Below are 18,968 nucleotides of genomic sequence, written 5' to 3' on the forward strand. Positions count from 1 at the left end.
CTTGGGAGAGCCATCTCCTGGGGTGGAGGTGTGAGGGCTGCTGCAGCTGCGTTTACATAGACTTTTCTAGGTCAGCTGAGTTGTCTGTCACAAAGGGTGACTCTGGGGGGTCAGCTGAAGGCTCTCGGGGATGCTATCCTGTCACTCCCTGGCAGATCCACTGTATTGAAATCTGACCATCTGCCAAGGCTCAGCCTGGCTGCCCCCTTCATGATGCCCACCTTAGCTGGCCCCTTGCCTGGCCCCCTTCTCACCCCCACAGCGGGCTTCACTCATGTCGCACAAAACACCCCCCCCCCCTTATACTGCAGTATTTGCTAGGCTGTGAGCTCCCTTCTAGATTGTGGGAGAGCATGCCCTGCCTTTCCTGAGGGTCATCCCAGAAGCGGCTTGCACTGGTCCAAACTGGGGGGAGGGAAGAAAGGGGGAGAGCCATTGCTTGTCTTCAGAGGAGAACCATAAAGAGTCCTTGTTTTAAAATATCATTCACTAGAAAACTTGAGTTCAAGTAAGGCCAACAGATCAGGAGACAGTTGTCATTGAAAAGGTAGTTTATTACTCAGCATTCTTAAGAGAAGAGACATGCCACGCCATGGGGGCCACACAGGGAAGAACCAGCGTTGGCCAGGAGGTGGGGGGATGTGGGCAAGAGCCTGTTGTGGTTTCTATGGGGAGGTGGGGCAAGATAGACAGGCTTAAGATCAGCTAATCTGGAGTTCACTGGGCTCTGGTGCGAAGCGGCTGTCCCCAGTAGTCTGGTACCTGGCCCTGGGGCGGCTAGTGGCCTGGGGTATGAGCGCCCAATAAAGGGGTGGCTGGCGGTGTGAGATCTGGATTGGTTGGCTTGCGTTAGAAAAGTGTGCTTGGTGGCAAGTTGTTTATTATCCCTAGGAATTGGCTAACCCTGGGGGGTGGGGGAGAAGGCGAGTAGTCCCCCCAGGGTCAGCAAGGCCCCAGATGTCAAAGCACCAGGATACAGAAAATAAAAGCCTGGTGAATACAGTCCTAGACCTTTGGAACATGTTTCTTGTTAGGGATGCCCAGGGTGAGCTCTCAGCCGCCTGACCAGCCTGTGTCTATTCCCTGCGTCTGGCTTCCTGGACTGTTCATTAGAGCTGGACCAGGTGGGGTTTGGTGGGGATGTCAGACAGAAGACTCAAATAGGATCAAAATTTCCAGTGTCTTTCTGGGGAGCTCTGGATGCCCTGGCTGGGAAGGGGGGTGGGGTTCCTGGGAAAGCGCTCTTGTTATGGAAGCAAGTGTCCTCCCTCAATCTGTCATGTTTTGGGGACAGTCTTTCTAGGTAGCTGGGCTCCAGGAGGGGTGGGGCATTTCCCAGGAGGCAGAGAGTCTGAAGGCTGCAGGCTGCTAAACAAATCTTGGAAAAATATGTGCACCTTTTAGTTCAACTTCTGTGGACAGGTACTTTCTGATACAAGTACTGTGATATTCACAATTCTCATCCTCACAAACAAGCGTGAGAGGCGGAAAGGCCTCTTATTACCAATTCCATCCCCTCGTGACCCAGAAGCTCAGGTAGGTCTGCGCATCTACCCGGGGGAGTGGGAGGTCCAGCCGGGTCTGTCTGTCCCCATCTAGGGCGCTCTCACCACCTATCCGCCGCGGAAGGGCGAAGACGAGGCCAAGACTCTTAGTCCAAATGCTCTGGTTTTCAGTGCAAAACACCCTCTGGCTCCAACAGGAGATAATTTTGCAGGGACTTCAGCAAAGGTAACAGAGGGACCAGGTGAAAGCACTTTTTGCCAAACCATTTGCGAATGGCACAGCGGCAGAGATGCTGCAGACAGCGGGGGCGATGGGCCACAGCAAAGAGAGACTGGTAGAAAGGCCGGTGCATCTGGAAAGGAAGGCAGGCGGGCATCAGCTGGTGCACGTGGCACCCACACTCATTCTTCTCCTAGCCGGAAGTCACAGCAGGCCCTTTCCAGGCCACCGACAGCTGGAAGCCACATGAAAGGGAGAAGCTCCCCTTAGCATGAAGGGTCCTCCAGTAGGAGGGTCTGCACACTTTCCTGCGGAGTCCCAGGGAACTCTGTCTTGGCAGATTTCAGAAAACACACGTCATCTCCTTCAATTCTGCTCTGCCTGCTTCTTTGCACAGTTGCTGATCAGCAATGTGCCCAGGGCTCCAGTCAATGAAATATGAAGAGGAATTTTCTAGAGGCTTCTGGAAAAAAATGCTTTCACTCTTTCTTAACGGAGTCATCTATAGACCTCGTTGGGTATGGCAGTCGTGCCCACAGGGCCTCGGTCATATCTGACACACGGGAGCCACAACCTGTGGATCCAGGAGGCCCCATTGCCAACCCTGCTGTGGACACTGGGTCCTCCAGCCCTGCCATTCCTCACGTCAGCCTGGGTCGGTTTCTGCTCCTTGCAGCCAAAAGCACCCCAACTATATATACTATAGGCTCTGAGCTGTGTGATTACTGAGCCTCCAGGAGAAAAACCGAAATCCTCAAACACGCCCCTAATGGCCCTTTCTTGTTCCTTCTTCAGATGCTTATTTTCACGTGGATATTAGCGCAGAACGCCTCACGCTGGGTGAGCAGAAACAGACAATTCTGCACTCACGGGGGAAGGAAGGGCAGCCCCCTTACCTGAAATACTTCTTCTGGAATCACCTCCTTCCAGGATTCCGACACGCAGAGCTGAGGGTAAGAGTTGAAAAGGACCTCAATGACCGCAGGGGCTGCCGCGCAGGTTTTCAGCACCTGGTCAGACATGGGGAGACCAAGTTTAGGTTGACTGGGTTTGGGGTCTAAGTGGGGACAGGGTGGGGAGATATGGAGGTGTGTTTGGATCCCCACTTCTGCCACTTCCTGGCTGTGTGACCTCCCTGACACAGGGAACAGTGGCAATCACAGGAATAGTACAGTGGGATTGTTGTAGGGCCACATGAGGTGGGTCACAGATAAGCACAGACAGCACTGGTCAAGGGGACCTGTCCTATCACCAAGAAAAGTCTGGGCAAAGGGCTTCCCAGGGGGCTATCCTAATGGCTCTGGAGAGCTGCCCAGAGGTAGACATGAGGTGCTGCCCACAGGACGGACGTCTGGCCCGAGGACGGTGTTCCCAACTTCTCACCCCAATTTTCTAATAGGACATTGGGGGAGAAGAAGTGCTCTGCTGTTGGGTTTCCTCTTAACTCGGCCTTTCCGTTTTATTTTCACAGTCCCGACTGTCAAAGGATTCCTCTTTTCTTTGCAAATTTAGAATTCAAATCCATCAGCTTCATCATAAAGATGGGAACACTTTGCTTTTTGAAAATAAATGCTTTTGTTGTTGTTAAGGAGAAATTTGCACACAAAACTAGACCCAATAGTATGATAAACCCCCATGTACCCACCATCAACCCATGGCCAACCTGCTCCATCCACACTCTCAGCCCCTCTAATATTATTTTAAAGCAAATTCAATGTATTCTATCATTTCATCTGTAAATATTTCAGTGTGTCTCTTAAAGGACCCCTTAGAAGAAACACAAACACAACATCACTGTAATAGTTTCTCAGTGTCACGTAATATCTAGCCACTGTTTAAATTCACAAATTTCTCTTAAATGCCATTATATTAAAACATAATTTGTTTCTTTGAATAAGAATCGACATAAGTGAGATTAGTTGGTATGATGTATTTTTAGATCTCTCGTGTTTCACATGAGTTATTTGTTGAAGAAACTAGGTATTTGTCCTGTAGAGTTTCTCACTGTTGGGATTTTGCGGATTGTATCCCTGTGGGGTGTTTTGAACACGCTGCTCTCCCTTGGCTTTCTGTAAATGAGCAGTTGGGCGTGGAAGCTTGATCAAGTCACTTTTGATTTTGGGGAGGGACAGGGCAACTTCACAGTTCTCTATTTCTGAGGTTTAAGATTTACTGAGTGTTGTAAAATTGTTCTTCATATTTTTTGGTTGAGCACATTGAGTTTAAGCAGTTTTTCGAAGACCAGGCACCAAATACGTACAGCAGGTAAGAGTCCGAACCTACAGCTAAGCCCAGCCTACACCATGTCACTGGGGCTCCCTGAACACAAATCGAAAAAGGTATTTAAATCACTCAGTATGTTTGCTCCCTTTATAACTTCCCCAGATTCTTTCACATCTACAATCCCTCTAAAATGCAGGAAAAAACCCCAAATTTAAAAAATTCATATTTCTTTGTTCAGAAATAAACCCTATTAACATTTTGTGTATAATAATGTTTTATGCAGTTAGACAAAATATTCATATATGTAACAGAAATGGGATAATACTTTGCATATTTTTGAAACTTGATTTTTGTCCCCTCAAAATAGATTGTGAACAGAAATTACAAATCGTGTTAGTGGCCATCTAATATTTTATTGTATGAATGGATCATAAGGTATTTAGTAAATTAGCTATGTACAATGAACACCCTTGAACACGCTGCTATCTCTTTCTGTCCCCAACCATTCTTAGGTAATAAGATAATTCCATCCCTGGCTTACATTGAATTCCTAGAAGTAGAAATGCAGAGTCAAAGGGTATGTACATTTAAAGTTTTTAAGACATAGTGTCAAATCACGAGTGTGTAACTGGTACACTTTTTGAAGAATTGAGTATGAGAGTGCCTCTTTCTCCCTACCCAAACCATCTTGTTGTTTAATTTGATAGGTGCAATATAGAATATTTGCTTTTGTTTTGGTTGACCATTTGTCTTCTTTTGTGAATTGCTACATGATGTCTTTTGCTCACATTCTCTATAGTGTTTCCATTTTTTTTTCATTGATTTGTAAGTACACGTTATTTATTAAGTTTATTTTTCAGGTAGACAATCATTTTGGCAAGTAATGATATTTTCTCCTCCTCAATACTAGTTATTTCTTATTTATTTTTCTTGACTTCTTACATTGGCTAGAGCTTTAAAGTTCAATGTAAAACAACAGTGTTGATAGCAGGCACCATCATCTTATCCCTAAGTTTTATAGGATGGTTTCAAATGTTTCACCATAAATATAATCTTGGATATTAGTTTCAAATAGATAGTCTGTTCTAAGTTAAGGAAATATCTTTCTATTCCTAGATTACTACACATTTCAGGATTTAATTTTATTTTTTGCCTTTTTTAAACTAAGTTAGTACAAAAAGATTTTCCAACATTGACCCATTCTTGCCCTCACAAAGCAGACTCTATTTGGCTAAATATAATGGCAGGTTCAATTTACTAAGATTTTGCATCATGTTTAATAACTGAACTTAGTTTATAGTTTTAGGCTTTTTGAGCTATTTTTTCAGGTTTTAATATCACTTTATGTTAACTTTAGTAGAACTATCTGAGGAAAGTTCTATCTTTTTAATACTGCAGAAGATTTTAAAAAGTAGGTAATTATTGGAATTAAGAAGGCATGACTGATCTTGCATTGACATTGTCTACAGCTGTCTTTTAATGGCAGGTAATAATTTGATATTTTCAATTTCTTCTTTGGTTACCGGCATATTTTGTTTTGAACTCTTCTTGAATCAATTTCATTAATCCATATTCTCCTGGAAAACAATCTTCATTTCAAAGAAACTTAGCATTGCCTATGTGTCAGTCAGGGTTCCAGAATGAAGCAGATGACATATTTGATTCAGGATTATTTCAGGAAGGTTTACTGATGCAGGGCTGTTTAGCCAGGTGTACTCCAAGGGGTAGTGCCTTATTGTAGAGTTGGTAACAGTGCTATTTCGACTCCTGGGCCTGAGGGTGGAGAGTGGGGTGGGGTGGGCTATCTTACGGGAGACAGTGATTCTTGGTGGGGTACACACAGCCAGCCTGAAGCAGGGGGCGGAGACCAAGCAAATACATCCTCTGACCTCACTCTCTTTTTCCCTCCTGTTCCTGGGAGACTGTACTGGCCAAACCCAGCAAGATGGAGGCCAGTGGCCTCATAGGTGTGTCCATCTGTCTCTGATATCTTCACCATATTTAGGAATAAACACCTTTTCTCATTTGAAATTAACTGTACTTGTATTTTCAATGTTTTTTCTGGTTTAGTCTTGTTGGAATTTCATCTCATTGTTTTTTGTTTCAAGAAATCAGCTACTGGATTTTTAAAAAAGCTTTTTATTAAAAATATAGTTAACATCCAATATTATATTAGTTGCAGGGGTACACCATAGTTATTCAACATGTGTATACCTAAAGAAGTGATCACCATGGTAAGTCCAGCAACCATCTGACACTGTTCCATGCTGTCACAATATTATTGACTATATTCCCCATTCTGTACATTACATCCCCATGACCTATTGTTTTATACCTGAAATTTGGACCACTTATTACCCTTCACCTTTCCCACTCCTTTTTAAAGTTTCAATTATAGTTGACATTCCATATTATTTTATATTATTTTCAGGTGGACAGCATAGTGGTTAGACATTTATATAATTTAAGAAATGATCCCCCTGACTAGTCTAGTACCCACCTGGAACTATACATAGTTGTTACCATATTACTGACTATATTCTTTATGTTTACCTTATATCTCCATGATTGTTTTGTAACTACCAATCTGTACTTCTTAATCCATTTACCTTTTTCACTCTGCCCCCAAAACCATCTATCACCCCAATAAATCTAGTACCCATCTGACACCATACATCTATTACAATATTATTGACTACATTATTTATGATGAATCCTACATCCCCATAACTACTTTGTAACAACCAACTTGGACTTCTTAATCCCTTCCCCTTTTTCACCCACCTACCCATCTGGCAACCATCAAAATGTTTTCTGTATTTATGAGTTTGTTAATTTTGTTCTTTAGATTCCACATATAAGCGAAATCACATTGTATCTGTCTCTGCCTGACACTCCACTCAGCACAGTACCCACCAGGTCCATCCATGCCACCGCAGATGGCAAGAACCCATTTCCTTCCAAAGCCAAGCAATATTCCATTGAATATATGTACCAATTCTCTTTATCCATCCTTCCATCAGTGGACACCCAGGCTGCCTCCACATCTTGGCCATTGTAAACAATGCTGCAATGAACATATGGGTGCACAAATCCTCTTGAAGTAGCATTTTGGATTTCTTTGGATAAAGACCCAGAAGTACGATTATTGGATCCTTCTTTGTCTCTTGTTATAGCCTTTTTTTTAAAGTCTATTTTGTCTGATGTGAGTATTGCTGCTACAGATTTTTTTTTTCCATTTCCATTTCCATGAAATATCTTTTCCATTCCTTTACTTTCTGTGTGTGTCTTTTAATTTGAAGTGAGTCTCTTCTAGGCATCATATGTAAGGGTTTTGTTTTCTTATCCATTCAGCCATCCTATGTTTTTTAATTAACTTACATTGAAAGTAATTGTTGATAGAGATGTAGTTATTGACATTTTATTATTTATAATTTTGAGTTTTGTTTTTCCATCTTAAAGAAGTTCCTGTAACCTTCCTTGTAATACTAGTTTGGTGGTGAGGAAGTCCTTTAGCTTTTTCTTGTCTGGGAAGCTCTTTATCTGTCCTTTGTTTTTAAATGATAGCCTTGCTGGGTAGAGTAATCCTGGTTGTAGGTCCTTGTTTTTCATCACGTTGAATATTTTGTGCCAATTCCTTCTGGTCTGCAAAGTTTCTGTTGAGAAATCAGCTGACAATCTTGTGGGGGCTCCCTTATAAGTTATCAGTTGCCTTTCTCTTGCTGCTTTCAGGATTCTCTCTGTGTGTTTAACCTTTGCCATTCTAATTATAATGTGTCTTGGTGTGGGCCTGTTTGGGTTCATCCTGTTTGGGACTCTCTGTGCTTCGTGGACCTGTATGTTTATTTCCTTTGCCAGGTTACAAAAGTTTTCAGTCATTATTTCTTCAGATACGTTTTCAATCCCTTGCTTTCTCTCTTCTCCTTCTGGTACCCCCATAATGGCAATGTTGTTACACTTTTGATGTTGGCCCAGGGGCCCCTTAAACTATCCTCATTGTTTTGGGTTCTTTTTTCTTTTTGCTGTTGTGATTGGGTGTTTTCTGCTACCTTCTCTTCCTAATTGCTGATTAGATCCTTTACTTCATCTAGTCTGCTGGTGATTCCTTCCAGTTCATTCTTCATTGCAGTTATAGTATCTTCACTTCTGACTGTTCTTTTTTATGGTTTCTATGTCTTTTTTTATGCTTGCTACCTCTCTGTTGAAGTTCTCACTACGTTCCTTAGTTCTTTAGTTCTTAGTTCCTTTAGTTCCTTAGTTCCCATTAAGTTCCTTGAGCATTCTTATAACCATTGTTTTGCACCCTGTATCTGGTAGGTTGCTTGCCTCCATTTTGTTTGGTTCTTTTTCTGGAGTTTTCTACTCTTCTTTCATTTGGGTTGCGTTTTTTTGTTTACTCATTTTGGCTGCCTCTCTGTGTTTGTTTCTATACATTAGGTAGATCTGCTATGTCTCCCAGTCTTGGTCCAGTGGCCTTATGTAGTAGGTGCCCGGTGGGGCTCTGGCAGTCTCCGCGGTCACCTGCTCCGGGTGCTCCAGGAGTGTCCCTTGTGTGGGTTGTGTGTGCCCTCCTATTATAGTTGAGCTTTGATTGGTATTGGTACATCATGGGTGGGATTGACCCTCAGGGGTGTGGCCATGTCCACAGCTTATGGGCTGCTGTGAAGGGGGCTTACCCCACTGAGTGGGATTTGTCCCAGTGGGCTCTGGTGCCTGTTAAGACTGCCCTTTGTATGTGCCATTTGTGGGAGTAATTGGATGGTGCTCTGCTGTATTCTGAAGCCAATCTCTAAGTATGTTCATTCTCAGGCCTCTTGGGAGGGGTTCTGGTGCAGGCCCAGGTCACTCTTTGTCTGTGACCAGCCAAGGACTACCTGGTAAAAGCTACAGTGAACTTCAGTTGTTTGCTGCCTGTGCTAAATCTGAAGGTGGGTGGGAGAGGCCACACTGAGAACCGAGGACGTCTACCACCAGTACTGGGCCTGTGGTAGCTCCACAAAAAGCCAGGATACCCTAGGGCCTGTGGCCACCTGCCGGCTCTCTTAAGGTTCAGCCACTGATAGAGCCTCGTACAATAAGCAAGTTGGGTGAGGCAGGGTCTCAGGGACTCAGGGAGTCACTAGAGTGGGAAGAATTGTGGTCACCAGGTTAATGTGGACTCTGGTGTGGTGCCAGTGCTGAGCCTGGAGCTACTCAGCAAGTCTCAGAGCACACGTGGGTGTGTAGGACTGATAGTTTTCCAAGAAAGAGTGGATGCAGCTGGGCTGGCTGCTCTTGGAGAAAGTGCCTCCAGCCCTACGGCAATTGAGTGGGGCAGGATCCCAGTGAGTTAGCAGGGTGGGGCTGCAGAGTTCACTAGACCAATCAGATTCAGGTTTGGACATCAGTGTGGGGGTTGGGCTCAACACAGCGAAGATGGTGCCCACCTGACGGCTGCATGGGAGGAGGACTTCCTCACAGGGAAAATGCCAATTGTCTACCAGCTCTCGCCTGGAGCCGCATACCTCAGTCTGCCCCCACTACGTGTCCAGCACCCCCACGAGTCACCATCCCTCCACTGGAGTACAAGGTCAGTGCCTGAAAGCAAATGAGTCTGTGTGCAGGCCGTTTAAAAGACGTCTGGGTTTCCCGCTGCCTTCTGTCCCACCCGGATGCTCGGACTCTCCACTGTTTTTCACAGCCATTTGTAGTGGGAGCTCCTCTTCCCGGCACCAGTACTCCGGGCTGGGGGGCTTAGTGTGGGGCTTGGGGTCCCTCGCTCCTCCAGGGGGAAGCTCCACAGCTGTGATGTCCCTCCTGATTCTCAACCACTATATGCAGATGTGGGACCCGTTCCGTATCTCTGTCCCTCCTACCAGTCTCGTCGTGGCTTCTTCTTTATAGTTATAGGACTCCTGTTTGGCTAGATTTCAGATGGCTCTCCAGGTTGACCGTTCTATAATTTAGTTGTAATTTTAATGTGTTCACGGAAGGAAACAGGCACGGTGTTTATCTATTCCGGCATCTTGGATCTCCCTAGCTACTGGATTTTTAAAAATCAGTTTTCTTTTAAAATATTCTAATCCATAAGTTTTTGCCTTCATTGTTATTGATACCTTTCTCTGTTTCTCTTTCGCACTCCTTGGATTGACTGCTCAGTTGATTTAGTAACATTTTCCCCCCCTCAAGTCATCATAAAAGCAACTTTTTAAATGGTGTGGATTTTCCTTTGAACAGACGTATGGTCATTGCCATCAGTTTTGAGGTACAGTGTTCTCCCTGTCTTTCTTTTTAGAATAGTGTGCAATTAAATAACTATTGATGCAGTGGTCATTTGGGAATGTGCTATGCAATTTTCGAAAGGTTAAGTTATTTTTTCAAATGAACTTTTTGCTATTAATTTTCTAGTGTGTTGTAATATAGCTTTAAACAATGTTTGCTTTCGGAGTCTTAGAAGTTGTACTGTTTGCTGGTTTCAAAGTTCAACATGCATTTGTCACATTTATGATTTACAGCTTCTACACTTGATTTTGCCCACTTGATTTGTAAAAGACTGAGATATGAATTAAAAATCACCTAGAATTATTACTTTTTCAGTCAGTTTCTTCATTTTAACATAATCTTTTTTTGGCACGTAAGGTTTATAATAGTTATCTCTTCATTATGGACTGTATCCTTTATCAGTATCATAGGAATCTCTTCTTCCCTGCATTTTGTGTATTTCCCCAGAATTCTTCTATGTTGTATATTGATATCAAAATATACCTTTTTGTTTTTTTAGTTTGTTTTCGTTACAATTATCTCTGCTCACTCTTTGATTTTAACCTTCTGTTTTAAAGTGTTTCAGAGTCTCTGTACTGGCAATAGGGTAGTTTAAGAAATTTATATTTATTATTATAAATAATTTATTTAGTCCTCCTTCCATCTCATTTTATTCTTTATAATTTTTTACACCTCTTGTTTCCTTTGTTGTCTGATTTCTATTATACAGGTTTGTATTTATCTTTTATATTTTGAAAGTATGTATTTTAAAATTCTACTAGTGGTTACTTTAAAAATAAAAATTAACCTATATTTATCTAAATATCTAAATAGTATCTTTTGTGTTCTAGATGTGCCATTCATCCCTTCTTTCACCTCTCTCTTAACCAATTCCTTTCCCTCCTTAATAACATGTAGCGTTTTGGTTCCAGATCATGATTATTACAAAATCATATTTTGTTTATATCTCCTTTGGAATTAATTTTGGTGTTTGCATTTAGTTTTACAACATGACTTACAATTATTTAAGTTGTTTCTATGTTAACTGGGTTGTACACTCACCACCTGTCCATTAAGCATTCACTCCATAGATATTTACCGAGCTCCTACTAGAAGGAATTGTGTTAGGTCTGTGTGATGTGGATAGATATTTACCAAGCTCCTACTAGAAGCCAGGAATTGTGTTAGGTCTGTGTGATGTGGATAGATATTTACCAAGCTCCTACTAGAAACCAGGAATTGTGTTAGGTCTGTGTGATGTGGATAGATATTTACCAAGCTCCTACTAGAAACCAGGAATTGTGTTAGGTCTGTGTGATGTGGATAGATATTTACCGAGCTCCTACTAGAAGGAATTGTGTTAGGTCTGTGTGATGTGGTGCCAAACCCCACCTTCAGAGAATTTTACAGTCCCAACAATATGGTCCCAAACATGAATAATAATATAAAGGTGCCATGGTCCTGTGCTGGGGGAATCACAAGGTGCTAGAAATGGCATCTAACTCAGACCTGGGTTTACAATGGGGTGGTGAGTTGGTCAGGGAAAGATTTCTGGAAGAAGTGATATTCAAGCTAAGTCCTGAGTATGGCATAGGAGTTACAAGGTATGGAGAGTTCTGAGGACAAGAGTGTTCTAGGTGGAGAAAACATTGACCAAACTTAGAAGGTGTGAAGGACCAAAACCTGTTGGTGAGGGCATGGAATTTGACATGAGTTGGAGTGAGATCTGAGACTGGAGAGGAAAGCAGTGTCAGATCATGAAGAGTGTTGTCTGCCGTGACCACAAGGCTGGACTTTATCTTGAGGGCACAGGGAGACCTTGAGAGGTTATGGATGGATGAGTGACAGGGTCCGGTTTTAATTTTAGAAATATCGCCATGGCTGCAAGGTTGAGAATAGCTTCCAGGCACCATTTTGGAGTCAGAGAGCCCAGTTAGGAGAATGTGTCTGCAATTTAGGGGATAGATGGTGGTGGCCTACACTCAGCAGGTAGCAGTCAGGGTGGGAAAAGGAGAGAGTGTGAGAGCTATTTAGGAGGTGGAGAGAGTGAGAGAATCTGTAGATTGAGTTTCCCATTCCTGAGACAGACTTTCCCATCATCCCTTTGTCAGTTGGAGAACATCCATCATTTACAGTACAGTCTCGCCAAACTGCCCTTTCCCAGAGCACAACGATCTGGCTACATCCAGTGGTCAGCACTCTTCCTCACCTGGGTGCTATCAGCTACATGTGACACAGTTAATCATGGGCTCCACTTTGATACGTTCTTCACTTGCCTTCCAGGAAGCCACGCTCTTATTTCCACCCTTGACCAAGAGTGGAGCCATTTTGAGGGCAAAGCTGAGTCACTGAGGCTGGAAAGCATATGGGTCCGTGATGACGTCACTGAGACACAGGAACAGCCAGTGCGGAAGCCTGCTCTTCCTCTGTGCTTCTTGTTACGTGAGGTATGAGGGAGGCTGGAACCACATCAGGGGCTGCCCTGAGGGGGCCGTGACTATGAAGAGAGGCCATATGGGGGTGTTGGAGCCATGGAGATGCAGGTGCTGCCGAGGAAGCTACTCGAGACAGAGGAAGAGGAGGCGAGATACTTTGGCTTCTTTTCCCGCCACATTCAGTTCCACATGGTGTCTCCCTTGGCTGAGCCCAGCCAGAAGCCAGCTGATACGGGACTGTGTTAGCTTGAAGGTGAGAATTGCACTGGCCCACGCCCTCGGGACACAGGGACAGCAGGACAGATGTGAGGACACACAGGCAAACGGTGCAGCCCCCTTGTTTCTGTCACTGAGTTGATTCTTTTTCTTATGAATCAGTTCTGTCTTTCACTTCCTTGATTGTGTGATCTGTTCTACCCAGTGCTCTTGCTTTCTTCGTCTAAATTTATCTACTCCATTTTCCCTTTCATGTCATTCTAGTGACTCCTCATCATAACCTGTGCTGTTTTAGGGACTTAAAGACTATGTCTTGTTGTACTCCATAGAGGATGGCACACACAGCACACAATTTCTCAGATTTTCTTCCGGATCTTTTGATGAGAAGTACAGACTTCCCATTTTCTGGATGCTGTCCTATTTTCTTTTTCTGCCCCTTTCCTCCCTCATAAACCCATTTATTTTTCTCTTTAATCATCTTTGATTAAGGGGAGATCCAGACACGAGGTTTGTCAACACGTAAGGGGGAGTCCATGGTCCCATTCTCTGCCGACTGGCGAGAATGTGGAGGGGCAGGTGAAGTGCAGGAAGGCTGGAGGGTGTGTTTCCAGTTTGTACATTCACCCCGGGGACCTGCGCTCTGCCAGGATGCCTTTTCCTCTGACCTTCCTCCCAGACGTTCGCTGCTCTGCACCCGGGCTCCTCCTTGTCCCCCTTTACACTTCACCGCACCCCCCAGAATGCAGTGCCTCTCCACAAGTGCCCCCTGCTGCCTGGTTGACTCAAAACATTTCTTTGTAATGTCTGCCTGGTTGCCTTAAAACTTAGGGCCCTGAGCAGAGGAGCCTGGCTCTTCCAGACTCAGACATGAGGTCACCTGTTCTTGGTGCTGTGGATTTGTTTTCTCTCTTTCCCTTCCTCTCTCCCTTCCTCCCTTCCTCCTTTTCTCCCCTCCTATTGTCTTTGCAGATATTTTAGTACAAAGGCTGGAACAGAAGACCTTTTAAAATTGGTAATCATATTCCTATTGTACGAATTCCCTCTCTACCCCAAATTTGTTTTTCCCCCAATCCACTACTGTCACAAAGTCAGCCTTAAGTGGGCTTTAGAGGAAGAGGGAGACAGAGTGGACACAGGAGACTGAGCTGCAGAGGGAGAGCCAGGCAGGCACGCATCTTCCCGCCCCTGCCTCGTCCAGCCTTGGCTGCTCCCTACACAGTGTGCTCTTGACATGTTGAAATGTCTGACTTACACCAGCCGCCATTAACACGCCATTTCCTAGAGCACAGCAGTCTCTGATTTCAATCATTCTCCTGTGATGGGAGAAAACCACGCTGTTAAGTGAGGGTTCGTACTGGACCCCCCAGATCTAGTCTGGTTACATGTAGATGGTCTCCTAGGTGGTGCTTGCTTCCCCAGGCCTTCCTCAGGCTATCCCTGACCCTCCAGGGACCCTCCCACTGGCCCTCTCACTTCTCTCTACAAAATGTTAAATGGTTCCCAGCGACTGCCTGCAACACGGAGGACTCCCTGCCCCCTCCCCCCGAAGAGCTGCCCTCCATCAGCAAAAGCACCCGTCCTCAGGGGCCCCTCCTCCCTGGGTCACAGACTGTGACAAAGCCTTATTGCCTGTCTCTGGGAATTCATTTCCTGTCTCTCTTCTGTTCCACCTCTCTGGGGCTCCCTGGCCCTCCCCAATTCCTCAGCTCTGTGCCCCCTCATGTTTGCCAGGCAGCTGGCTGCCTCCATTATTTTTACGCCAACACAGTTTAAAAATCTCCGCTCCTCCTTGCTGTCTGTGGAGGAGCGGCTGCCACATTATTCTGACATGCTGATGTCATTAGAGTTCACGAGCACTCTCTTCAGCTAATGAGGCGGCAGAAAGAAAATTAAGGGGAAAAATCACACAGGCACATTGCTCTGTATGTAGATGGAGAAATAAAACAAGAGCAAGAAAAAGAGGCATGCTATTTAGGAGAGCCCCCTCCTCCTCCCACTGGGGACAGGGTGCACATGGCTCTGTGAAGACAGGAAATGGAGACCTGGTTTTTGACTACTGCTATCCCAGGATTTACCCACTTAGAATCTGGTTTTACTGGGGTAGTTTACCTAATTCTTTAATTAGGTGAAAAGAAAACACAAAAACTTTACATCCGTCCATATTTTCAGCACGGTCAATGCCCAGAAGGTGAGGCAAGACCAGAACTTTGCAGATGTTTCTAGAGTAATCTGCCATTCTTGCCATCAGCCTGCATTGCCCCTCCACCTGCATTCCTCACCTGGATTGCCAGCCGTCTGTGGTTTTCCACTAGTGCCTACCCCAACATGTTCTCTGCACTTGAGCAGAGAAATCATCCCGAAACTCTCCTTTGATTATGTCACCTCTCCTGCTTACAATGATGTAATAGAGTCCCCTTGTTCTCAAGACAAAGGCTCAAACCCTTAACAAGGGCCCTGCCTAGCAGTCCAGCCTCAACTGGCCTCCTCTTGCTGTTTCCTTTTCAGCTACTGGGTCACCTTTCTCACTACACTTGTCGCAATGCTGCTTCTGCCCCAAGACATTTGCCCGTACCTGTTCCTTCTGCCTCGGGTGGTTTCTCTTCCCCTCTTCACACAGCTAAGGCTTCGGCCTTCAGACCTGGGCTCACTAAGCCCATGCTTGGGGGAGTCTGTGACCACCCCCCGAAGCCAGGTGGGTCCCCCTTATGTAGCACTTTCAAGAAGGTGACGGTCTTGGCTCTGCAGCTCTCTCACCACAGCAATTTCACCTTGGTGTCTTTGGTTGTCTTACCGCCTGACCAGCAGCTCCATGAGGCAGGCAACATGCACAATCCCGTTCAACCCTAACTGCAGCACTGAGCACAGCAGAAACGTTTGTTGAATGAATAAGTGCTTAAGGGACACTCGCAGGAAGCACAGCCTATGTGCTGTCCACTGCTGGTGTTGTTCCTGCACCTCCCCAGTCTTGGGCAGTGAGTTGGAACATTTACAGCTGCCAGCATGTGCATTTCCACTGGTTGCCGCTGGCCTCTGCCCAGTAGGTAACAGAAGTGTCTCTGGGAAAGGGCACAGAACAAGGGTTGGAGGAGCTAGAATGTGTTAACCATACCAGCTGACTACAAATGAGAAATGCTCATGGAAGGGGGTCCCTTTATACACCAAGGGACAAATAAAGCTGGCCCCTTAATCTGAGCGGTGAGGCAGGGTGGCCCCCTAATGGACACGCATAGAGAAGGCAAAAGAGAGCAGGGTCTGAGTCCCGGGATGTGGGGATCTGGCCTGGTGCTACTGCTTTCCAGCTCTGTGACTTTGCGTAGATCCTGTCCCATCTCAGAGTGGGGCGGGACTTAACCCTTTGCAGTGCCAGCATTGCATTCTGGGGTCCAGGCAGGAATACGCTCTTCAAAGACGTGGGCTGAGAAAAGTTGTAAAAAGATAACATGGGGCTTCATTCTTGTTTCCTGAATCCATCTTCCAGGTGCGGGGCAGAAGGAGAGAGACCAGTGCGCAAAGCCCTTTCTTCCAGGCCAAGCATCCAACCCACAACGTGAGTTATTTCTGTGTGTGTTCCTCTGCCCTCCTGCCTGCTCCCCTCCAGGCGGCTCTCTTCCACCTGACCTCACAAGCTCCAGAATTCAACCCTGGCCGCAGCCTGCCACGCTGCTTGCCCCTGCCCTGGCGCCCCTATATCTGACTCCGATGTTAACTAGAGGTCAGCCGGGCACAAAGGCCTGGGTTGTCAACACGCTTGCTTCCCAAGCCGTGCCCTCGCTTTGATGTTTGCTGCAGAGCACTGTGCATGGCGCTTGGCGTCGCCGCTGCCTTTGTCCGGGCCTGGGGGACTGCGATTTATGTCATGCGCTCGCTGTGAAACCTTTTGCCTCAGTAATTTTGAGCTCCGTGGGTGTCTCTTTACATCTATTTAAAGCGTGGCTGCTGCCCACGGACGGCGTGCTCTGTGACACTCCCCGGTGCCCCTGTGTACGCCTCGCCAGGGCGCAGAACCTCGCCTGCCCTGCGTCTCTGTGGCCCGGTTCACTGTGTTTGCTGCCTGCTCCACGGGGCTGCTGCGCAGAGTTGGCCTGTCCCTTTGATGTCGTGTGTGGTGATTAGACCCCTTCCCTGGTGGAACACTTGCAGGGGGCCTGGGTGGGGGAAGATGCTCGGGCCGGGTTTCCAGAGAGTTTGTCCCGGTTGTCCTGGGGTCAGGCTAGAACATCACGGGCACTTGTGCTTTTGCTCAGAGGACGCCCAGTGCGGGTCATGCGCTCCCCACCGCATCCTGCTCGGGGCCAGGCGGCCGTGGGCTAGTGGCTGCGACAAGGCTCGGCGGGGCGCCCCCCAGCGCTGTGGTCCTGCTCAGCACCAAGAGCCGGGATCCGGCCTCCAGGGATTGGACGGCAGGCGGCGCGCCCTGGATTTGCTGGAACCCCCTTCATACCTTCCCCGCGGACAGGTGTGCCGGTGCGACTGCTCTGTGCGGGGAAGGCGACAACCGGCAGTGTGTTTGGTGACAGCCTCAGAGTATTAAGATTTCTCAGGGAAACTCCAATTCCTTCCACAACTGCTGGGAGATGCAGTTACTTCTCATGGCCTCTCGCCCCTTCCCCCCCATAACAAACTGCCCCCAAACCTAAACCGAACTCGCACCCCCACTGACCAGGCTCCCTTCCTGTGTGGCTGACACGGGCAGGGCCCCTGAAGGGCAGGCACTGTGCCTTGTCCTGCCGTCAAGGTCAAGGTCGGCGAATTCCCGCAGCTCTGGAGACAGGGCTCCGGTGCTAGAGGTCCTGTCCCCAGGGAGGGTGCCCATGGGCTGTGCCTCGGGCACTAGGGCAAAGATCACTCAACTGATTGACTTCAAGGATCATAAGGGTTATTTCTAGTCACTACTGACATATATCGACTCTTTTTCTTTAAAGGAATTTGCCGGGGGTATTTTTCACTTGTGGCCCATCTTGTAAAGCCTCGTTTATGTTTTTATTCTTCATGCCGTTTCACATGATGAGGGCTGACGTGTGCACCTTGGTTTAAAGCACACCGTGGGAACGGCAGCAGCACTGGGTGGGTCTTGTTTCCATGTTATGGGTCGATAAACCAAGGCTGCTAATACTGGGAAATGTTAAAATGCAAATTACGGCTATCAAAGGTGAGTGTTACAGAATATAAAATTGCTGGCATTTCTTCCCTTTTGAGAGCCCACCAAATTGAAATGACTGCATTGGGAGGGTGCCGTGAGAGAATTGCTCAAAGCTGGTGTGAGAGTTATCTCAAGACACTTTGTCACAATGTTTGTCAAGTAAAGAAACAGGGAGTTGTCTGGGTGGATTTCCCACTTTTCAGCTCTGTTTATACAGACACAAATGTTACTCTGCATGCATCTGTAATACAGACTTAGCATTTGAGAGAAATGTGTGAATCTCACTGCATCAGACCACCTCGAATACGGTCCTTTTTGGATAACAGCCTTTCAACTATTTGTTCAAAACTTATCAGGTCAAAGTATGTCTCTTGCCTATGACTGGTGAGGGGGATCATTTTAAAACTAAGCACACCCAATTTTACATCTAACGGAGTGACTCCCTTTCAGCAAATTCTTTTGGGAAGAAAAATCTCTTACTCCAACCATTATTTTCGGAACTTTTCGTTTGGAAATGTTTTCCGTCTTTTGAGTGTTTTCTCTGATGAGAAATCGTTCTTCTTCCTCTTTATTATCTCAGGCTAGATCTGACTCTGTGGAAAAGCGACAAGTTGCTCAGAGTCAAGTCTGCAGAGAGGGGCTGAGGTCCCTGCACTCCCTGACCTTGGACAGAGCACCGCCCTTGGCTGAAACCCAGGGAGAATGAGAACATTACCTGCCTGGTGTTTCACAGGAGTGCCGGGAGGGCCGAACGAGGGAAATGTGCAGACCTGTAACGTGCTGTAATTAACCTCATTATTGAGATTGCGGATTGGGATTGGGTAACCAGAAACTGATTTTCATTGTTCTGAAACTTACAGCAAAAGATGAGCTGCCGAAATAATTTTAGCCATGACAGGTGCGCAGGGGCAACCGTGCCATGTGCAGGCGAGGCGACGGCGGGCAGGCCTTTTGGTGGCAGCTTCAGAGTAGTCATCAGCATCACTGCC

The 18,968-nt window shown here is 46.2% G+C and overlaps 1 protein-coding gene across 1 annotated transcript in view; it reads right to left on the minus strand.

Moving 5' to 3' along the window:
- Nucleotides 1-535: 535 nt before the first annotated feature.
- Nucleotides 536-18,968, minus strand: part of ASB18 (ankyrin repeat and SOCS box containing 18) — a gene marked incomplete at its 5' end in the record, with an annotated part of 56,485 nt that continues 38,052 nt past the window's right edge. Inside the window, 2 exon segments of the mRNA XM_081051927.1 lie at nucleotides 536-1,858; nucleotides 2,622-2,735. Of these exon segments, the coding sequence (XP_080908053.1) occupies nucleotides 1,673-1,858; nucleotides 2,622-2,735 (300 nt within the window). The 3' untranslated portion in view covers nucleotides 536-1,672.

Source organism: Rhinolophus hipposideros (genome assembly GCF_964194185.1).
Source record: "Rhinolophus hipposideros genome assembly, chromosome: 6".
Classification (NCBI taxonomy): Eukaryota; Metazoa; Chordata; class Mammalia; order Chiroptera; family Rhinolophidae; genus Rhinolophus; species Rhinolophus hipposideros.